The following is an 18849-nucleotide window of genomic DNA, read 5'->3' as shown; positions in this document are numbered from 1 at the left end:
TATAGGTGCTAGGCTAGAATCTCTATTTCTAGTAGTAATGTTTGATTTGTTTCATCTCTTATCACTAATTTAACATTTATTTTGTCAATAAAATTTAAAATTTGGCTATTTTTATAACATTTATGGTTACATTTTTTTTAATAGCAGATATCACTAAGTTATGTTTATGTCGACTACGTCTAAAGTTTAATAATTTTTTCTTCTTTTTTGCAATCAGCCCAACTTCCCCCCCCCCCCCCCCCCCCCCCCCCCCCCCCCCCTCCCTTGTTCTTTTTTGTTTAGTACAAAGCAGCCCCAAATTTGGTACATATAATTTATTGGTGTGTATTAATTGCATTAAAGTTTGTTTAGCTATAAAATAGGAATGAAAATAATCCTCTCTCTCATTTCAGCTGCATTTACTCCAACCAATAAATGATGATTCCTAATTTGTGGGTTCTACCAAATTAAAAGTCAATTTGCTTTTATCGGAGAAACCATATTTCCCTGAAGAGTAAAAAATTTAAAATTATTCCTAATTTTTTGGATTTTTGCCTCCTTTAAATATTTTAGTATTTTTAAAGAATTTTTTTAGCTTTTTTTCTCTTTATTATTACTATCTTTTTAAAACAATAATTTTTTTTTAATTCCATACTTCATCTAACTTGATTTTCATATTGCTTTGCTGTTAATAATACCTCTTTCTTTGATCTTAATTTCAGAATAGTTTTACTAGTATATTAACATATAATATTTACATACAACTTAAAGAAACATATAATACTACTATATAAAAAAAGATATAAACATTTCTGACATTTTTTTAAGTTCAATATGTGTAGTGTAGTGGTGATTAATTCGAATTTAGATATGTTTTGAACCGTTGAGTATTTACTATAGATTTGAATCATCTCTTTATAACAATATGTAATATTATTAAATTGATTTTCAAATAGAGTATAATTTAAAGTTTATCGATATTGTAAAACTATTAAAAAAAATTAGTACAACGTAAAATATGAGAATTTAAAAATTTTACTTAAAAAAATATATGTAATTTATCGCTGAATTATGTTCATATTTGTCGTTATCTTCCCTTTAAACATTTTACTTAAAAAAAAGAAGTAAATGTAATTTACCGCTCAACTATATTCATATTTGCAGGTAATTTAGAGAAGTAAAAAAAGGGAAAAAATCCACATAAATGATAAATGTTAAAGGAATACCAAATGGAGTCTTCAACTAGTAGTGTGCAAATGTTGTTGATCCAATCCAATTTCAAATTTCATTCAAATCCCAATCATATAAAATGGTCAATTCCCACTTTCGCATCTCTATTTGGTTTGGGATTTCTTTGATTTGTCAAATCAATTTGTTTCCCCTTTTTCATTTCCCCTCCTTTTTGTATCAATCAAAATCAATGGCAATGGCAATGGCAATGGCAAATGGCAAAGAAAAAAGGAAAATGGCTGTGCTATTTTGACTCAAATCTTGCCCAAAATCACAAATCAAGCCATTGTTGCAGAGAGAGAGAGAAGAAACAGAGAAAGAGAAGAGAGAGAACAATCAATCAACCCCACCGTGTTTGGAGGGAGTTTCCATCTTCGATTTCTTCAATTTTTTTCTCTACTCTCAAAAGTTTACCAGAAACTCGTTTTTGGGGCGCCAACTTAGAACCCTAAAACTCAGAGCAATGTTTCTCTCTCTTTCTCTGTTCATGTCTATCTCTGTCAGATCTTGAGCACTCTCTTCCACATCATTTGTTACGGATCGTATTCAAATATATATATATATATATTTTTATGAATACTGTGTGAGCTTTGTCTTTCTCAGTATCTGTGCTTGTTTTTTCTGTTGTTCTACTAGTGTAACTTGTTTGATCGATGAAGTGGAAATGTGGGTGTGATCATGCCAATGTAAATGGTTCCGAGTTCGTTCTGCGGCTGATCGGTGCTTCAAGTGTTCATCTCGAGTTCTACCTGCTGTGTTAGTAATGGCGGAAGTTCGAGTTTCTGATCCTAGTAAGCTCCATTTGAAGAAGGAACTTACTCAAATCCGCAAGGCTGCTCGTGTTCTGAGGGATCCCGGCACTACGTCGTCTTGGAAGTCTCCGCTTAGTTCCTCTAGATCTGTACTGGCTGCCGCAACTACAACTGCAACTGCAACCGCGGCGGCCGGAGGAACATCTTCTTCTTTGAATAAGAATTTGGAATGTGAGACCAGGAGGCATAGTGGCCAATCCCAACTAGACGCCGTCGTTCCTCTCCGAAGCGACAATCGGAATCTGAAGGACAAGAAGATATACCTCTATAATTGGAAGAGCCATAAATCATCAAGCGAGAAGAGTGCTACTCATCAGAACGAAGATCGTGATGGCAACGACGATGCTAATGATGGGTCTTATTCAGCTCCAGGAGTCAGTGTTGATGATAGCTTGAGCGATGCTCGAAATGGAGGCGACTCGAAAAGCGACAGCTACTTGGGAGATCTCTGTTCTTCAATGGTGTTCAGGTGCGGTGATGCGAATCTCGTGTCGTACGGTGGACCATCGGCCAAACGCGCTTCTGCATTCAAGAAGAAGAGTAAGAAGCATAGTTCCCATTTGGATGTTTTGCCTAGAAATCCAAAAAAAGGCCCTCTTCTTGGTAGGAAATTACTCGAGGGCCATCCTTCATTGTCTATTAATTTCAGCCAGGATGATTCGATCGAGCAGTCTGATGACACCGAAGATTACTCTAATTCGGAGGATTTCAGACGATATTCTGCGGCGTCCCCTTTGTTATTGAAGCTGAAGCACAAAAGTCTCCACCCATCTTCTAAGTTCTTGAGAAACAGCCGAAAAGAGGATTCTTCTTACTCGTATAGCACCCCAGCATTATCAACTAGTTCTTACAATAGGTATGTTAATCATAACCCAAGTACTGTTGGGTCTTGGGATGGCACCACAACTTCCATTAATGATGCGGATGATGAAGTGGATGATCGATTAGATTTTCCTAGTCGACAGGGGTGTGGTATTCCTTGCTATTGGTCAAAGAGGACGCCAAAACATAGGGGAATTTGTGGAAGTTGTTGCTCTCCTTCACTTTCTGATACCTTGAGAAGGAAGGGAAGTAGCATTTTGTTTGGTAGTCAAAATATTTATTCTAGGCGCAAATCAATAAATTCCAGTAAGCGAAGATTTGCTTCAGGAAGTGCTCGAGGTGTTCTTCCATTGCTTACTAACAGTGCAGATGGGAGAGTTGGTTCGTCGGTAGGAACCGGGAGGAGCGATGATGAACTGTCTGCTAACTTTGGGGAGCTTGATTTGGAGGCTCTGAGTAGGTTAGATGGACGAAGATGGTCATCTAGTTGTAGAAGTCACGAAGGGCTAGAGATTGTTGCTTTAAATGGGGAAGTAGAGGAGGGAGGTACACCAGAAAGTACGAGAAGTTTCAGTCAGAAGTATAGGCCAATGTTCTTTAGTGAACTGATAGGTCAGAATATAGTGGTGCAGTCACTTATAAATGCTATTTCAAGGGGTCGGATTGCTCCTGTTTATCTTTTCCAAGGTCCACGTGGGACTGGAAAAACAACAACAGCAAGGATTTTTGCTGCTGCGTTGAATTGTTTAGCCCCTGAGGAAAATAAGCCGTGTGGGTACTGCAGAGAATGCACTGATTTCATGTCTGGCAAGCAAAAGGACCTCTTGGAAGTTGATGGAACAAATAGGAAGGGAATAGATAGAATTAGATACCAATTAAAAAAGTTATCATCCGGGCCATCTTCCGCCTTCTTGAGATACAAAGTTTTTCTCATTGATGAGTGTCATTTGTTGCCCTCTAAGACATGGCTCGCATTTCTCAAATTTTTTGAAGAACCTCCTCAACGTGTTGTTTTCATATTTATAACTACTGATCTTGACAGTGTACCTCGTACCATTCAATCAAGGTGTCAGAAGTACATATTTAACAAAATAAAGGATTGTGACATGGTGGAAAGACTGAAAAGAATTTCTGCAGATGAGAATCTGGATGTTGATTTTGATGCATTGGATTTGATCGCTATGAATGCTGATGGTTCACTTAGAGACGCCGAAACTATGTTGGAACAGTTGAGTTTGTTGGGGAAAAGGATAACAACATCTCTGGTTAATGAACTTGTGAGCTCAACTCGCTTCTTGCTCTTGCTTTCATGTTACCTGGTCTGGTTTGATTATTTCTATTGTTTAAAATAGTGCTTCATATTTATCATGCGTTTTCTTCTTTTGTAGGTTGGCATTGTTTCTGATGAAAAATTGCTGGAGCTTTTAGCATTAGCAATGTCATCTAACACTGCTGAAACAGTTAAAAGAGCAAGAGATTTGATGGACTCTGGGGTTGATCCGCTAGTTTTGATGTCTCAACTTGCCAGTCTGATTATGGACATTATTGCTGGAACTTACAACATTATTGATGCTAAAGACAGCGCCTCATTCTTTGCTGGACGCAGTTGTGAGTATGAATCCCTTTAATTTATAAATCACAACAATCAATCTTTTCCACCATTTTCCGATGCCATCAAATCTTGTTTAAAACACGGTATGCTAATGAGAATCTAAGAAATCATAGTAATCACCAGTATGTGATGCTATTTATCTAAAGAATTTATGTTACTTGAATTTTGGTCTAGTAATTTTGCAGTGTTAATTGTTATGCACCAATACTCGATTCTCTTTATATTTTATTTTATAATGACGCCCCCCTCACTCATTAGTTAATCCAATCGTGATACACGTAGCATAATTGTGGCACTAAGAGTACTAGGGTCTACCTATTGGCTACGAATATATAAAATCTCATCAGGTGTCTTAGAAATTTAATGTCAAGGGTAGTATAAAGATTGTACATTAGGCTCCCACTTTTTAGATTGTCCCTGCACTGTCTCGTCATTGGATAGTTTTCAACATGAATTTCCATTTCTTCCTCATAGTGAAGGTTACTGGTTCATCCATAAATTCTACTAGTATTGGAATTCTTCACTTATAAATGTGAATTTTTAGTTTTCTGTTCTCAAGTATTTTATATGATTATTAATTGTTCATTTTAATTAGATTATTGTGAAAGATGTTGACATGAAGTGATAAGGATATCCTTCTTGCTAATATTTATATAGGAAATTAGATACAAGTATAACAGATGTTGTGGAGGAATACTGAAAATATTCTTGATTTTTTTTTTGTTTGTATAAAAGACATCTCTCCACAGTCTTCATTTTTTTTAAACAAATTTGGTGTTGTGTCTTTGGGATTTCCTTCAGTGAGCGAAACAGAAGTGGAAAGGTTAAAGCATGCTCTGAAGTTTCTTTCAGAGGCTGAGAAGCAGTTGAGAGTTTCCAGTGAGCGTTCAACCTGGTTCACAGCAACTCTGTTACAACTTGGTTCCATATCTTCTCCTGATTTCACTCAGACGGGCAGCAGTAGGAGGCAGAGCTGCAAGACAACTGATGATGATCCATCAAGTACTTCAAATGGGACAATTGCCTACAAACAAAAGTCATTTGCTCAACTTATGCCTCCAAAGATAAGTTCTCCTGCATCTTTGTGCAACCTGAAAAATGGGAATTATAATAATCAAGGGGATTCCTTGCCTATGGTTGATAGTTTGAGTTACAACTCCAAGCCCACACATAAGCAGTTCATGGAGGGTAAAGACTTGGGTTTTTCACGTGAAGATACTATTAGAAATATGATCTTCAGAAGCAAAAACTCAGAAAAGTTGGATAGCATCTGGGTACATTGTATTGAAAGATGCCACTCAAAGACGTTAAGGCAGCTCCTGTATGCTCATGGAAAGCTTTTGTCCATCTCGGAATCTGAAGGTAAGGGGCAGATACTCACCATTGAAATTATGGCCATTATCTTTGCGAATTCAAGGTTTTGGGAAATTAGCATTTTAGAATGTCAACTGGACCAAGTTCATTTTTAGACCACGTTCATTTTTAAAGGTAGAAAGTTTATTTTATTGATATAGGCTGAGGTCTCTCTGGTTTTTCATCAATATGCCAGTTTACCTATTATCTGCTGTTTTTTGGAATTGGACTCTTCTTTTCTCTCATTTGACAGAGTAAGAATTACTGCTACTACACTGCTAGAACTGAAAGCTTAAAATTGAGCGTTTTCTAAAAATTTGGCTATAAACCTATTATTTTTACTCCCTTAGGCCTTATCTTTCTGTTCATTTATATCAGTACTGAAGTTCCTCTGCTTGCAGGTACCCTTATTGCTTACGTTGCCTTTGAGGATGCAGATATTAAATCCAGGGCTGAAAGATTTTTGAGCAGTATCACAAATTCTATGGAGATGGTTCTTAGATGCAACGTGCAAGTCAGAATCATTTTGTTACCAGATGGCGAGACTTCTATTAATGGTATGACGGCGGCCAAGTTACCCGAAGGGGTAGAACACGAACCAACCAATAAAGAAAGGAAAACTGGAAATCAAATTGCAATGGAGGGCTATTCTAACCGATCCTTGATGCTGGATGCAACATACCAATCAACCTCTGATTCATCGCAGCTACCAACTGAAAGCAACAATAAAAAAGATGGTTCAAGGGATAGGAGACAGGAGATCCCAATGCAGAGAATAGAATCAATTATTCGTGAACAAAGGTTGGAGACTGCCTGGTTACAGGCCATGGAGAAAGGTACGCCTGGATCGTTGAGTCGTCTGAAACCTGAGAAGAATCAAGTTCTGCCTCAAGATGGTTCATACTATAAAGATCAAATGGACGAAATGAATTCAACTGGCGACTCCTCTCGGAAATGGGAAGATGAATTAAACCATGAACTCAAAGTGCTGAAGATTAATGATGACATAATAGCCCAGAAGGAGCAGGTTGGCAGACGAGTTGACCGCTATTCAATCTCCCCGAGTATATTGCACGATGGCAGCATGCTGGGAAATCCAAACAAGGATAACCTGTAAGTTGCTCTACTTTATTATTACAGAATCATTAGGTTGCCATGCCTTGAATCCCAATTTATATTGCCTGCAAACTAAGTGTAGGATAAACAATGCGAGATATGATTTTCTCATGTATATATGCAAGGGAGCATCATTATAATTAAAGTTTATGCTAAATGAGTAAAATAGATCTCAACTCTCAACTTTAACAAGACTAATGCCTTCATTTGCTTAAACACACAGGGGGTATGAGTCAAGTTCAGCAGCTGGTGGTTGTAGCGGATTGTTCTGCTGGAATAACAACAAGCCCCATAAAAGGGGGAAGGTAATTTTCCTGATCCAGTTTTTTCTCTTTGTTAGCATTTGATTTGATGTTGAGAATCATAGGATGGATGTGTTACTGTTGGTAATGAGCAGGTAAGAGCGAACCCTGTTCGGTCTCGGAATGGAAGATTTTCGCTGTTTGGGGAGTGTGGGAAGTCGAGGAATTCAGGGAGCCGATTTAGAAGACAAACATGATCATGATGCCTCTTTTTAAGTCTCAGATATATTGGTTTTTCCTGTGTAATTTTGTGTAGTTTGGTACCATTCTTTATGGGTCATGGATGGAGGGTAGTTCATGTAAAGTTCTCATCAATTTGGGTGGAGTTATTATGTTTGTAAGCCTCATCCTGATTTAATTGAACCAATAAATGCTTAGTAATGAACATTGGAATGTCTAATTGGGGGAGCTTCCAAATACAATTCAAGTGCATTTTAAACTTCCAAGTTCTTCGACTTCTCTCTCTCTCTCTCTCTCTTTTTCTTGTCTTATTTTATTTTTATTATTATTATTATTATTATTTTTTGGTAAAGAATCTATCACCATCTTAAAAGGATGTACACTTTCTTGGTTAGAAATAGAAATTTGAGAAACCCCAGATCACCCTCTTAAAAGAATGGGCTTTTACTTTTAAGATGTACACTTTTAGAATATTTTTCAAAAGCAATTTGTTGTTGTCGCTTGTCACTTCGTAGGGAAAAAATGTCGGGCAGTTATATATATACAATAGGGTTAATAAAGTTTTGACCTTTTATTGAATTAAAAGAATGAAATCTATTTTTGGGAAAAAATTATAAAAGAACAAAAACAAAAATTATCTTTCAATATTTTATTTTATTCGAAAAAAAAGGTCTTATCTTTCCGGTGCCAAAGTCATGTGAACTCTTCACACAACTGACATGAACCAGAAGAAAATTTGTTCCTCTATGGAAGAGCAAATCTGCTATCTTAGATTTTCTTTCAGGCCATTTTCTGAAAATTGTTCTTAATAGTTCGGTCCTTGAAAACTCTTTTGGCCTCTAGTTCATTTTTATTTTTTATTCTCAAAATATTTATCTTCATACTTATATTTTCAACTTCAGTCACTATACTTTAAAAAAGTAGTAATTTTAGTCCATTTATTTTTAGGTCAGCATACTGGATGCTCGAGCATCAGACTGTCTACACCAGCTCATCAAAGTAGTAGTATTTCGAGTGGCTGCAATGGATCATTTTATCTAATTTATTTCAATCAAAATTTTATCACGACATTTCACTTATTAAATTTCTTGAAATATAGCCATAAATTTACCTTAAATGATTTCTATTGTGTAAAAAATTTGTGCCAAAATTTTAAAAATGGAGACTAAAATGATAATTTTTTAAAAGTAAGACAAAAACATACATTCAAAAAGTGTAAAAGTTAAAATGAACCGAACTTGAAAAAATGAAGATCAAAATGAACATTTTATAGGGACAGAAATATAACGTAGTATTCAAACCCAAACTTTTATTTATTGTACTTTGAGGACGAGAGATGTATTTTTACAAGAAAGAAAGAAAAATTGTAGTAAAATATTTCATTCTTGTTAAAACAGATTCGGAGCAAAAAACAGACAAAAAAGGCAGGCTGGCCAGGTAAAGATAAATACCCTTATTTTATTGACATACAACAATCAGAAAGAACCTACTAATATCATATTCCTCAGTAATATCAACTGCATTTTATTTTAACCATATGCTATGCAAAGAAATCAATACTTTTTTTTTCTTTATTTGTATGTCCGCGAGCATCCAGGTCAATTTGCACGCACCTCGACTAATCTCATGGGACAACTATCCTACTATATTTGGTTACCAAGGTACCTCGTAGGATATTAAATCCTAGGTAGGTAAAGAAATCAATAATAAAGTTAATCATAATCGAATCGACACTTGAAAAGCCGAAAATCATGCTCATTAGTCATTAACATTATGTTGTATTTGAACTACATTGCTACATTCAAAATGGGGGAAAATTGATAAGATATTTTGATTATTAAGAGATTTAGCCAATGCTTGTTTAGTCCTTAAGAGGACTTTCAGGAGTTCAAATTCAATATTCTCTCTGCAAGTAATAAATCATCAGGTGTTGTTACCTGCAAAGAGGCAACTCTTTTATTAAGAGACAATTTTGAAAAACAAACTTTATCTTCTCGACATAAAAAAATCATTATCAAATAGATCTTTCTTAAATGTATGATAAGAATAAGATTCTGATCAAAAAGTTACAATACCTTAATATTGGTATAAGATCCTTCGGTGATGAACACTGAATGTTTCAAATGCTCCACAATAGAAACATCATCAGTTACTTCCAGGCCTTCCCTGTTGGAAAATGGGAAGTATGTTTGTCAAAAAAGAAACATATATCATTTGATAGCGTTAACGGAAATTATGTTTTTATTTAGTCTTTGCTGTTAATAGCGTTAACGGAATGTTATGCCTGTTATATAAATATTGACTAAGTTGGCCGCAGTTGGATAGGCTAAAGTACCTCCACCTAGTCAAATCAAGTGAGATTTGAATTTGTTTATTTATCTATCTTCAGAATTTTTCCTGCTGTTGGGACTTTGTTATAGCGCAGGCAAGAATTTTACAAAGGGTGTAGAAGATGGCGTGATTCTTATTTGGCTTAGTGGGAGGATTTGAACCTGGGTTTTTGAAGATGGCCTGTGGTTATGGGCCTATGGCATTTCCAATTAGAACTTACTTTTTGTGGCATAAGAATGAATGTTACACCAATGGTTGGAATGTAACTGAAGTACGGGTTTTGGTGACACTCAAGAATCCTAGGAAATTCCTTCTTATTCTTTTACATTGAGATTAAACCATCTTCACTTACAGGAAGATCGTTGGATTGGCTCTAGTCACTTTCAATTATCTTTCACTTATTTATTTAACCTTTGGTCTCTTAGAATTGTCCTTATTGCTTTATTTCTCTCTGATGCTAGCGTGGATCTCCTTTCAATTCTCACTTTAGGAGAGCATTAAATGATAGATTGTTGTTGAAGTTCCCCCATGCCCTTCCCATCCGAGGCCCTTTCCATCCTTCAGGATTTCTGGTTACTCCCTGCTCAAAAGGATTGTAGGGTTTAGTTCTAGAGTCTTCTGCGGTTTCTCCTATAGTTTTTGTTTCTCCTTTTCTGAACACATTTCTTTTTCACCCATGCAATTCCTCCACCACCCTTCTTTGGTAGGCTTTAGCAAGTCAAAGTCCTAAACGAAACAAAGTTCTTCATGTGGCTTGTGTCACTCATGGGAGAATTGATACCTGGAAATTATCTAAATCCTCCAAATTGACCTTGTTTCCTCAATGGTGGATGATGCGTTGGTAAGAGTTGAAAACTTTTAATCACCTATTACAGCAGTGCACATTTGCAACTGGAGACTTTTGGAATCTCTATAGCTCCAAATTGGAATTACATGAGTATGTTAGTGTTGGAAGAGGTTCTAGTGCACAGGCCTACAATAGAGGAAAGGTGTTTCGGCAGGTTACTTTCTCTGCAATTTATTAGGGTATCCTTTTGTCAAGGAGAATAAAGGGTGTTTCAACATAAAGAGAGATATTAGGACGAGGTTCTAAGTGTGGATCAATGTAACTGTAACCTTCTTCTAGTCTTGGAGATGGTTCGCTTTACTGTCTCCCTCTAAATGTTATCTTCTTTTTGATTACCAACAATTGGGGGCCCTTGTAAAAATAATTGGTGGTTAGGATGGCCCCAGTGTTGGCTTGGCCTTGTTCTTTTGCACTTTTATTTTTTCTTCATTTCAAAAAGAAAAGTCAAAAACTAAAGACATCCTTTATTCTTGGGTATCTCGAGTAGTAATTTCATACAAAGCCAACCACAAACATCAATTTTTTTTAATAAATATCTTGTATTCCAGCACCTCCACCTTATGCATCATAACTTCATGCAAACCTTGAATCAAGTGGCACCTAAAAATAGCTATTAGCTCTCCTTTATACAAGGTCTCTCAACTAGTCAGGTATTGAAAATTGTGGCTACATTATTTCTCAACTAATCAAGTACTAAAAATTGTGGCTACATTATTTTCTGTTGATAAAAGGAGAAAATAAACGGAGAGCATTGTTAAATACCTGTTCACAAGCTCAAACCCTTTTCTAAGCAACTCAGGCACGATAACCTGTAACAACATAAACGCAAATTAATCTGCCTGAGTTTCTTCCTAACAAATTCCACAAAAGATTGCACTGTCATATATGCAAGTTGACATCAAACCTGAGGAGTTTGCATTTCCCAAAGAGTTTTCCTGTCCAAGGTTCTCTGGACAAAACGATCATTGTTTGCCTGAAAAATAATTGAATAATTGACATCAAATGGCATTGATTGATATATGCAATTGAATACTCGCAATGTGGTGTGGTGGATAAATGATAAATATATGTTGATTTATTAAGTCGCGTGAAGTAAAGCATGACCAGCGACCTGATGGATACAGCTGAATGTAGTTTACCTTTTCTGGGATAAAGAATGTACTTGACAAAATCCTAAATGCACGATTTTCCCTTGAACAAAATTACAGTGTAAAAATGCAAAATTCAAGAGGCTTCGTAGATGTTATATGTAGACAATTGAAAATTGCAGTAAATATATCATCAATAATCCTGAAGTCCACGTACACTGAAGAGGTATGTCGCATAAAATCTAATATAAGCCCATGCAACAAAGGAAAGATTAAGAAATTACAAAATAAAGGGGGAGGAGAGCCAAGCCCTAGAACCAAGTAAGATTAAAAAGAATCCTCCAATTGGTTAAGTGAGAATTCAAACTACAACTGAGGAATGGAGGAACATTTTTACACCAAGAGCCAAAAAAGAAAGAGATTCTAGAAAAGTCTCAAAGGACTCTGTCATTAAAAAACCTCTTGTTCCTATTGAACCAAAGAGACTAAAAAAATGCACCAATAAAGTGGAAAAACAAACAGAGAGGAAATGGAAGTTGACAGGAAGTGGATTGATAGCGCGATTGGTGAGGGGATACCATGTAACAGGGGGGATCAACCAGGCAACAAGGAAAACAAAAGACATACAGATGGAGCATATTTTTACCGACCAAGTTTAGTAACACATTCTCTTCAATTTCAAAACTCCAGCCAAAGCAATAGAGAAGTTGACAACTAATGAAAACAAATCAATGAGTTCAACCGACTATCTCAGGAGCCATTTGGCTTTAAAATGAAAGAAAGAATCACCATGTGGATGGTTTCAAATTTTGGCCTTAAAAAATTACTGGTTTGTCGATATTTTTCAAAACAAGCCTTTGAAATGAGAATTCATTGCATTCTTCTTTTTTTTTAATGCGAAATCAACTTTCATAAAATTTAAAAACATTTCAGATAACAAGTGGCCCTTAAGTTTCTCACGTAATATACCTGTCTAACACTGACTGATAGAAAATAAAAGAAACCAGAGGTGTCCACCGGAGAATGATTTTGATATAATAAGTCCCAAAGCTAACATATACCTCTTTTATTGTAGCTTTAACAGGAACCCCGAGTACAGCAGCCCCATTCTGCCTAGCATCTTTAAGAACCTAAAAGGAAAGACAAAGAATCAGCATCTCCTTAAATGAACCTAATGTAGGTTAAGTTAAAAAAGTATTAGGAGAGAGGGGTACAATAAAAGTCAAGTAAATTTTAAAGTATATCTCAGACAGGTAGAAGTAGAACATAAATGTGAAGCCTGCCAAGTTTGTAATGGTTAGATATCCAATATAAATGATTAAATTTACCTTAACCCATCAACTTAAGATTTTGGGTTCATTGGTGATTTAATCATTTTTAATATGGTATCGCCAACATGAGCTTAGTTCAGCTGTAATTGACACTAAGAGAAAAAACCATGTTTAATATAGTATCAGAACAGGAGGTCCTGTATTCGAACCCTAGCACTGTTGTTTTCTCCCCATTTATTATTCATTTCCACTTGTTGGGTCTTTATGTTGCTCATTTCCACTTGTTGGGTCTTTATGTTGCTCATTTCCACTTGTTGGGTCTTTATAAGCAACATAAATAGTAGTTTGCTGCAATAAACTATTCCTAGACCAGAAAGGATTCGATAAATAAGGTTAAATTCTCTATCAAAAAGAAAAAAGAAAAAAATCAGGTTAAATTCAAAAAAGGTTAATGAATCCCACAGCATTGGAGTTCAAAAAAGAGAAGCTCCAAATAAAAATCCACAATTCACTTCCATTGACTAAACTCACACTTTCAGCTTATCAAATATCATTATTACACACAACAAGAAATTGGTCTAGACACAGCTTATCAATGTTACAGAAAACAGGGGTCAGAGGGATGAAAGAAAACCAATGCACTGTGAAATTTCCAAGAAAAAGGTATTATAATTTCTTTTTAATGAGAAACAATAGTTTTGCGGAATCTTCCACAAAATTATAAAAGAGCATTCTAATTGGAAGGAAAGATAGTAGGAGAACGATTACAGAACTCTTTGTTGTAAGATTCCTCCCTTGTGGCATGGAACATTATCATTAAATTATAATTTGATATATATAACAAGCAACAAAATGGGACACCATCCAGGAAATTAATAAGAATGTGAAGACAACCTTTTTAATATCTCCTTCTAATACAAGAGGTCTTGCAGAATCATGGATGCACACAAGATCTGAGTTCAAATCAATTGCCTGTGAATAGAAATGGTAAAAAAAAAAAAATTATAAGATAATGGGAGAATGCAACATTATCAACGAAAGTGAATTCAGACTGGAAACTCTATGATGTATCATATCAAACGTCAAGAGTCTACATAATCTAAATGTAATGAGCAGTAATTAATGTAACTACTACTAAATTATTTTTTCCATTGCTCAAAATGGAGAGCCTTTGTATACGTCTGTAGGTTGTCTTGTGGGAGTCTCTCATGCCGTCTAATTCCAATTTTTAATAAACTTTGTCTGTTGTCAACTACAGGAAACAAATTTACAGAAACAAGAACAAAACATTATGAGACTGCACCTGAAGGCCACTATACACGGAATCCTGTCTCTCCTTTCCTGGAAGTGCAAATTTGAGTTGGATATCAATCTTCTCTTTGGCATCTAAAAGCAGGAAAAAAATTTAATTAATGCACAAGCTACAATACACAGCGGAGTCAGGCAGTGAGAGAAAAATATCAGGGAAAACCTTCGAAAATATCTTGATAAGAAGGATCACAAACCACGACGATTTCCTTAACCTCGATCAAGCGTGAGAAAGTGTACAAGCTGCACTAAGTCACCATTTCATTGCTTACAAGCTACAAGAGATATGTGCCATAATAAAAAGACAATAAATATTTGCTGGAGCTAGCCATCGAGCCTAAGGAGAGCGTCACTAGACAACTATCCTTAGAAGAACCAAGTATAGGAACTTCTCATGCCAAATTGTTATTTGATTGATTAGTTTCAAGTAAAGTCACTCCTTTCTACGAAAGAAATTTTAAATTATAATTACCTGTACAAGGCGATAGGTTGACCTAGAAGTGGAAGATACTGCTTTGGCATGCTTGCCTAATTGCACAAAGATGACAAAATTAGCATATGTAGAAGTAAGCTAATGAAGAAAATGGGTGGTTGGTGAAACTTCACTTATGTCCAAACATGTCTTGCATGCATATGAACATACTATTAGTAAAAAAAATATGGAGCTTTAAGTTATACTTACACCATGATAACAAAATATTGCAAAAACAATAAATAAGATATGAAGCAGAAATCCTAACAGTTCTAACTATAGCACCAAAGAAACACGAGTTACACGTGGATTAAATGGATAAAGAGGAGAAAATCATATCACAATCAGGACCAAAGAATTACAAGAAGTTAATTTGAAAAATTAAAGAAGAGAAGAAAGAGAACGATTTTAAGAGATTCAGATAAACTAATAGTTGTTATTGCAATCAGAAACTTACACCCATCCTTTTCCCCCTGCCTCCAGCTAACAGAACGACAGAAACACTTTTCTCTTTCACAAATTCAGAACCCTGGAGATTGTTAAAAGAGAAAATGTGAGAACATAGAACAAACAAGAACACAAATAGTAAAAGAAATTAAAGCACCCCCTGTACATTTTAGCCACAGGAAATCTATCTAACTTACATCCCCAGCTTCAGCAGCGCTGCATTTGATCACCGACTTGAGAAATTTCTCATTTCGCCTGTACTTATGCTGAACGCCTGAGAAAAATCGAAATAATATCCAAAACATCAAAATTAACGCCGTAATAATGCACATTACTCAATCGCCTCAGAAAACAGATAAAATGTTCATTGGGTAGTTGAGAAATGGAACCAATGTCCATTCGTTCCAAGTGTCAGCTCATTTTTCAATACAATTAACAAAAATTTCTCTGAACTTACATTCACTTCAAAACCCAAACACGAACAATTTTCTGACGAACCAAACAAACACAATGCAACAAACACAGACAAGCTTGAACTGACCTGCAAGCTGTAGGCTGAAATGAGAGATCAATGGCCCAATTTTGGCGGGAATCGTCCGCTGTTTGATTGGGAATATAGAAGGAGAAGATGAGAAGCTACTGCTCACACGAGGAAAATGGCTTACGCTCGCCATTTTTCTCTCTCTATCCACGCTTCACTGACGGAGGAAGCGAACAAAACGGAGAATGCCCTCCATTTTCAGTGCTTCGAAAATAAGCTAAATTCAAAGTCAAGGGCATGCAATTACAAAACTACCCCTGCTGTACTAAATCTATATCTATAGTACATATAAAAGGTAGGGTGATTCGAGAAATTTATAATTCTATTTTCGTCTTTTTATCTTTCCATATCGGGTCCACGGTACTATTATTCTTTTAATATTTAAAAATTAAAATTAGTTTAAACATAATTTTTGTTTCGATAATTTAAAGATATCTCTGAACATCAAACTTGAGTGATAATGGACAATGACCTCCAACCAAAAGATCATGAATTCGAATCATTTCACTCCCCTTTATTGTACTAAGAAAAAAATAATAATAAATAAAGATAAAAATGTTATATACAAGTATCTATTTGAATTTGGTATTTAATTCTATAAATTTAAATATTTGACATCGTTCCAATAGTTTATCCTAAGATTTGATTTTGCTTTCATGTCTGTCTTTCCGATTTAAGACTTCTCAAGCTTAAACTAAAATTATAAACATACAACTACACAATTTCATTCTAATTTAATGGGTCCGTGGCTGAATTTTTCATTACTTAAAAGGTTGATTTATTGCTAGTCAAGTTCAATGCTCTACCTTAAAGTCAATATAAATAGTTCAGCAATAAATTGCATATATATTTTTTCTCTTTCGATTTAAGATTCATGTTTTCGTATTCTATATCAATGGTAAAAAAAAATCCCATGAAAATTTTTTATCAAAGACGAAATCATGTCAATATGGTTAGCTAATATCAAATTAACAAACAATAAATAAATAAAACAGAGAGCTTATAATTTGGACAAATAACAAATGTTGTGGATAAAGAAAGATGCAAGAGGATAGCTGGTTGCATAATCCCCTCTTGAGTTAGATGTTAATTTTAGAATTAACTAGATATTTAAGCTTTGAAAATTACTTTTGTTTCCCTCGAAATACAATTTAGGATGGCAACTAAAAAAAACTATATACGGGGCAAAAAGTATGATGAATTCAACCACACTAGTTATTATGGTTAGTTGTTCATGTTGGATAAATCATTAATTGTGTTTAAAATAATATAATTATTATCGTAAAATTAACTTTTTGATTTTGATCGATGAAGGATCAACCCTCATATTCATAGAGAATGAACAAGATGCCTTAACCACTTAACTGAATTCATATTGACAATTTGCTATTAATTGTTTATTAAGGAAAATATCGAAAGAAACAAAACCTTAATATCTCAGTCTTACACGTTGTTACTTTTACTACTATTTTGTATAAAAATACATAATCATCATACCAATCTTTTTTTTTTAATATTTGATTAACCATGATTAAAGTTGTCATTTGAATTTATTATCATTGAAGGGTAATTAAAAAGAGGTGGTCGCAAATATAACATAGTTGAGAAAAATAAATAAATAAAAGTTAAAATATAATTATAAATATAGCGTTGGACTTAAATTAGTTAAAGCACATATCTTCGATTAAAATATCGTAAATTTGAATTCTCACCCCCTACTTGTTGTGTGTTAAAAAAAAAAAAATATATATATATATATATATATAGAGTAAAACATACGTCAATCGGTAATTATTGTGATGTAATATATCGTTAATCATCAATGAGGAAGACAACCGCATAAAATAAAATATTTTTTTCAAATAAAGATACGCATTAAAATATTTCCCATTAAATTGGATTGAAGAATAAAAAAATAGAAGACCATGAGTGGGTAGTTGGTCACATTATTTAATTTTAATATTAACTAGCTTGTTTATTTTAATAGACATTATTTGTTTGTTTATTCGACAAAGATTGGGTGAGCCTGACTTGATACGTGACTAGCTACCTTGGTATACTCAATCATAATATACTTGTTCATTTGTTTGTTATTTATTTAATGTTAATTAATTCACATCAATTTTCCTTTAGGTTTTAACCACAAAGAGTTGATGAAAACGAGGCTGATTTTTTTTCTTCTAAACTTTTAAATTTATTTTATTTGGATCGATTTTTGAATTGTAAAAATTCATTAGGATTATTTCATAGTTAATTACAAACTACAAACTAATGATGTGACTTTTAATGTATATGTATTGATTTGTTGCTATTGAAGAGATGTAAGCCAATATTATGTGGAGAGGATATTGATAGCCAAATAACAATAATGAAATTTAAATTATGGGGATATAATTTTAATTTGATGCATATATTATAGTAATATTACACTCACTAAACTTACAATTTAAAAAAAATTAATAATAATACTTTAACAATAACTTCATCGAGACAATGAAATGGACGACAAGTTTGATATTGAAATGGTAAATTTAGAGTCAAACTGAATATCATTTCACAACTCATGCTAACATACTAAATATTCACAACTCATGCTAACATACTCAAGTACGCCTATTGATTTTCTCACCTGGATTGTTTGTTGTTTGTTGTTTGATTTTCTCACATGGATTGTTTGTTGTTTGTTGTTTTAATAAAACATATTAAAGTTAAGTAAGTTTGCATAATTAAGCTAGAGGCAACTAAGTTTCCAACTCCTTGAAATTTTAGACAAGCAGGTGATCCTCGCTGGTTCATGAGCTCAATGATTTCAATTTCTAATTGTGTTGGTGAAAAGTTCGATCTTCAAGCTGCTCGCTAGATGTGATGTTTCATAAGTTAACAAACCCACTTATTTAATTTCTATATTTTATCCTCTTATAATGCAAACTACTTCGAAGCAATCAGATTTCATAACTGTTTTCAGACATCGACAATCGTCAAAAGCCTCATTCACTTTGATAGGTCAATTTCTTTAAATTACTTTGCAACTAGCAACAATCAAAGTTCCCAATCAATCACGTATAATACAGGTAATACCATCATGTGTTCAACTTCCTTTTAGATACATAGACCACCGAGAGAGGTTTTCATTGGTTC

The 18849-nt window shown here is 34.5% G+C and overlaps 2 protein-coding genes across 2 annotated transcripts; one reads left to right on the top strand and one right to left on the bottom strand.

Annotated features, from left to right (window-relative positions):
* Positions 1 to 1268: 1268 nt before the first annotated feature.
* Positions 1269 to 7672, top strand: STI (AAA-type ATPase family protein). The gene is made up of 6 exons (XM_022280887.2): positions 1269 to 4120; positions 4232 to 4451; positions 5257 to 5817; positions 6210 to 6921; positions 7148 to 7229; positions 7322 to 7672. Exons 1-6 carry the CDS (start codon positions 1973 to 1975, stop codon positions 7421 to 7423), a joined length of 3825 nt encoding a protein of 1274 aa, XP_022136579.1. The 5' UTR covers positions 1269 to 1972; the 3' UTR covers positions 7424 to 7672.
* Positions 7673 to 9140: 1468 nt separating this feature from the next.
* ISPD (Nucleotide-diphospho-sugar transferases superfamily protein) lies at positions 9141 to 15909 on the bottom strand. The gene is made up of 12 exons (XM_022281209.2): positions 15712 to 15909; positions 15368 to 15444; positions 15181 to 15252; positions 14724 to 14779; positions 14415 to 14494; positions 14247 to 14329; positions 13838 to 13915; positions 12734 to 12802; positions 11489 to 11557; positions 11347 to 11393; positions 9482 to 9572; positions 9141 to 9343 (listed from the first exon to the last, which is right to left on the bottom strand). The coding sequence occupies exons 1-12, from the start codon at positions 15842 to 15844 to the stop codon at positions 9287 to 9289; spliced, it is 912 nt and encodes a 303-aa protein (XP_022136901.1). The 5' UTR covers positions 15845 to 15909; the 3' UTR covers positions 9141 to 9286.
* Between the last annotated feature and the right edge of the window lie 2940 nt (positions 15910 to 18849).

This window comes from Momordica charantia (assembly GCF_013281855.1).
Source record: "Momordica charantia cultivar OHB3-1 chromosome 10 unlocalized genomic scaffold, Mcharantia_2.0 BLBB01000010.1, whole genome shotgun sequence".
Lineage (NCBI taxonomy): Eukaryota > Viridiplantae > Streptophyta > Magnoliopsida > Cucurbitales > Cucurbitaceae > Momordica > Momordica charantia.
Note: the sequence above shows the minus strand (reverse complement) of the source record. Positions and strands in the feature narration are given on the sequence as shown.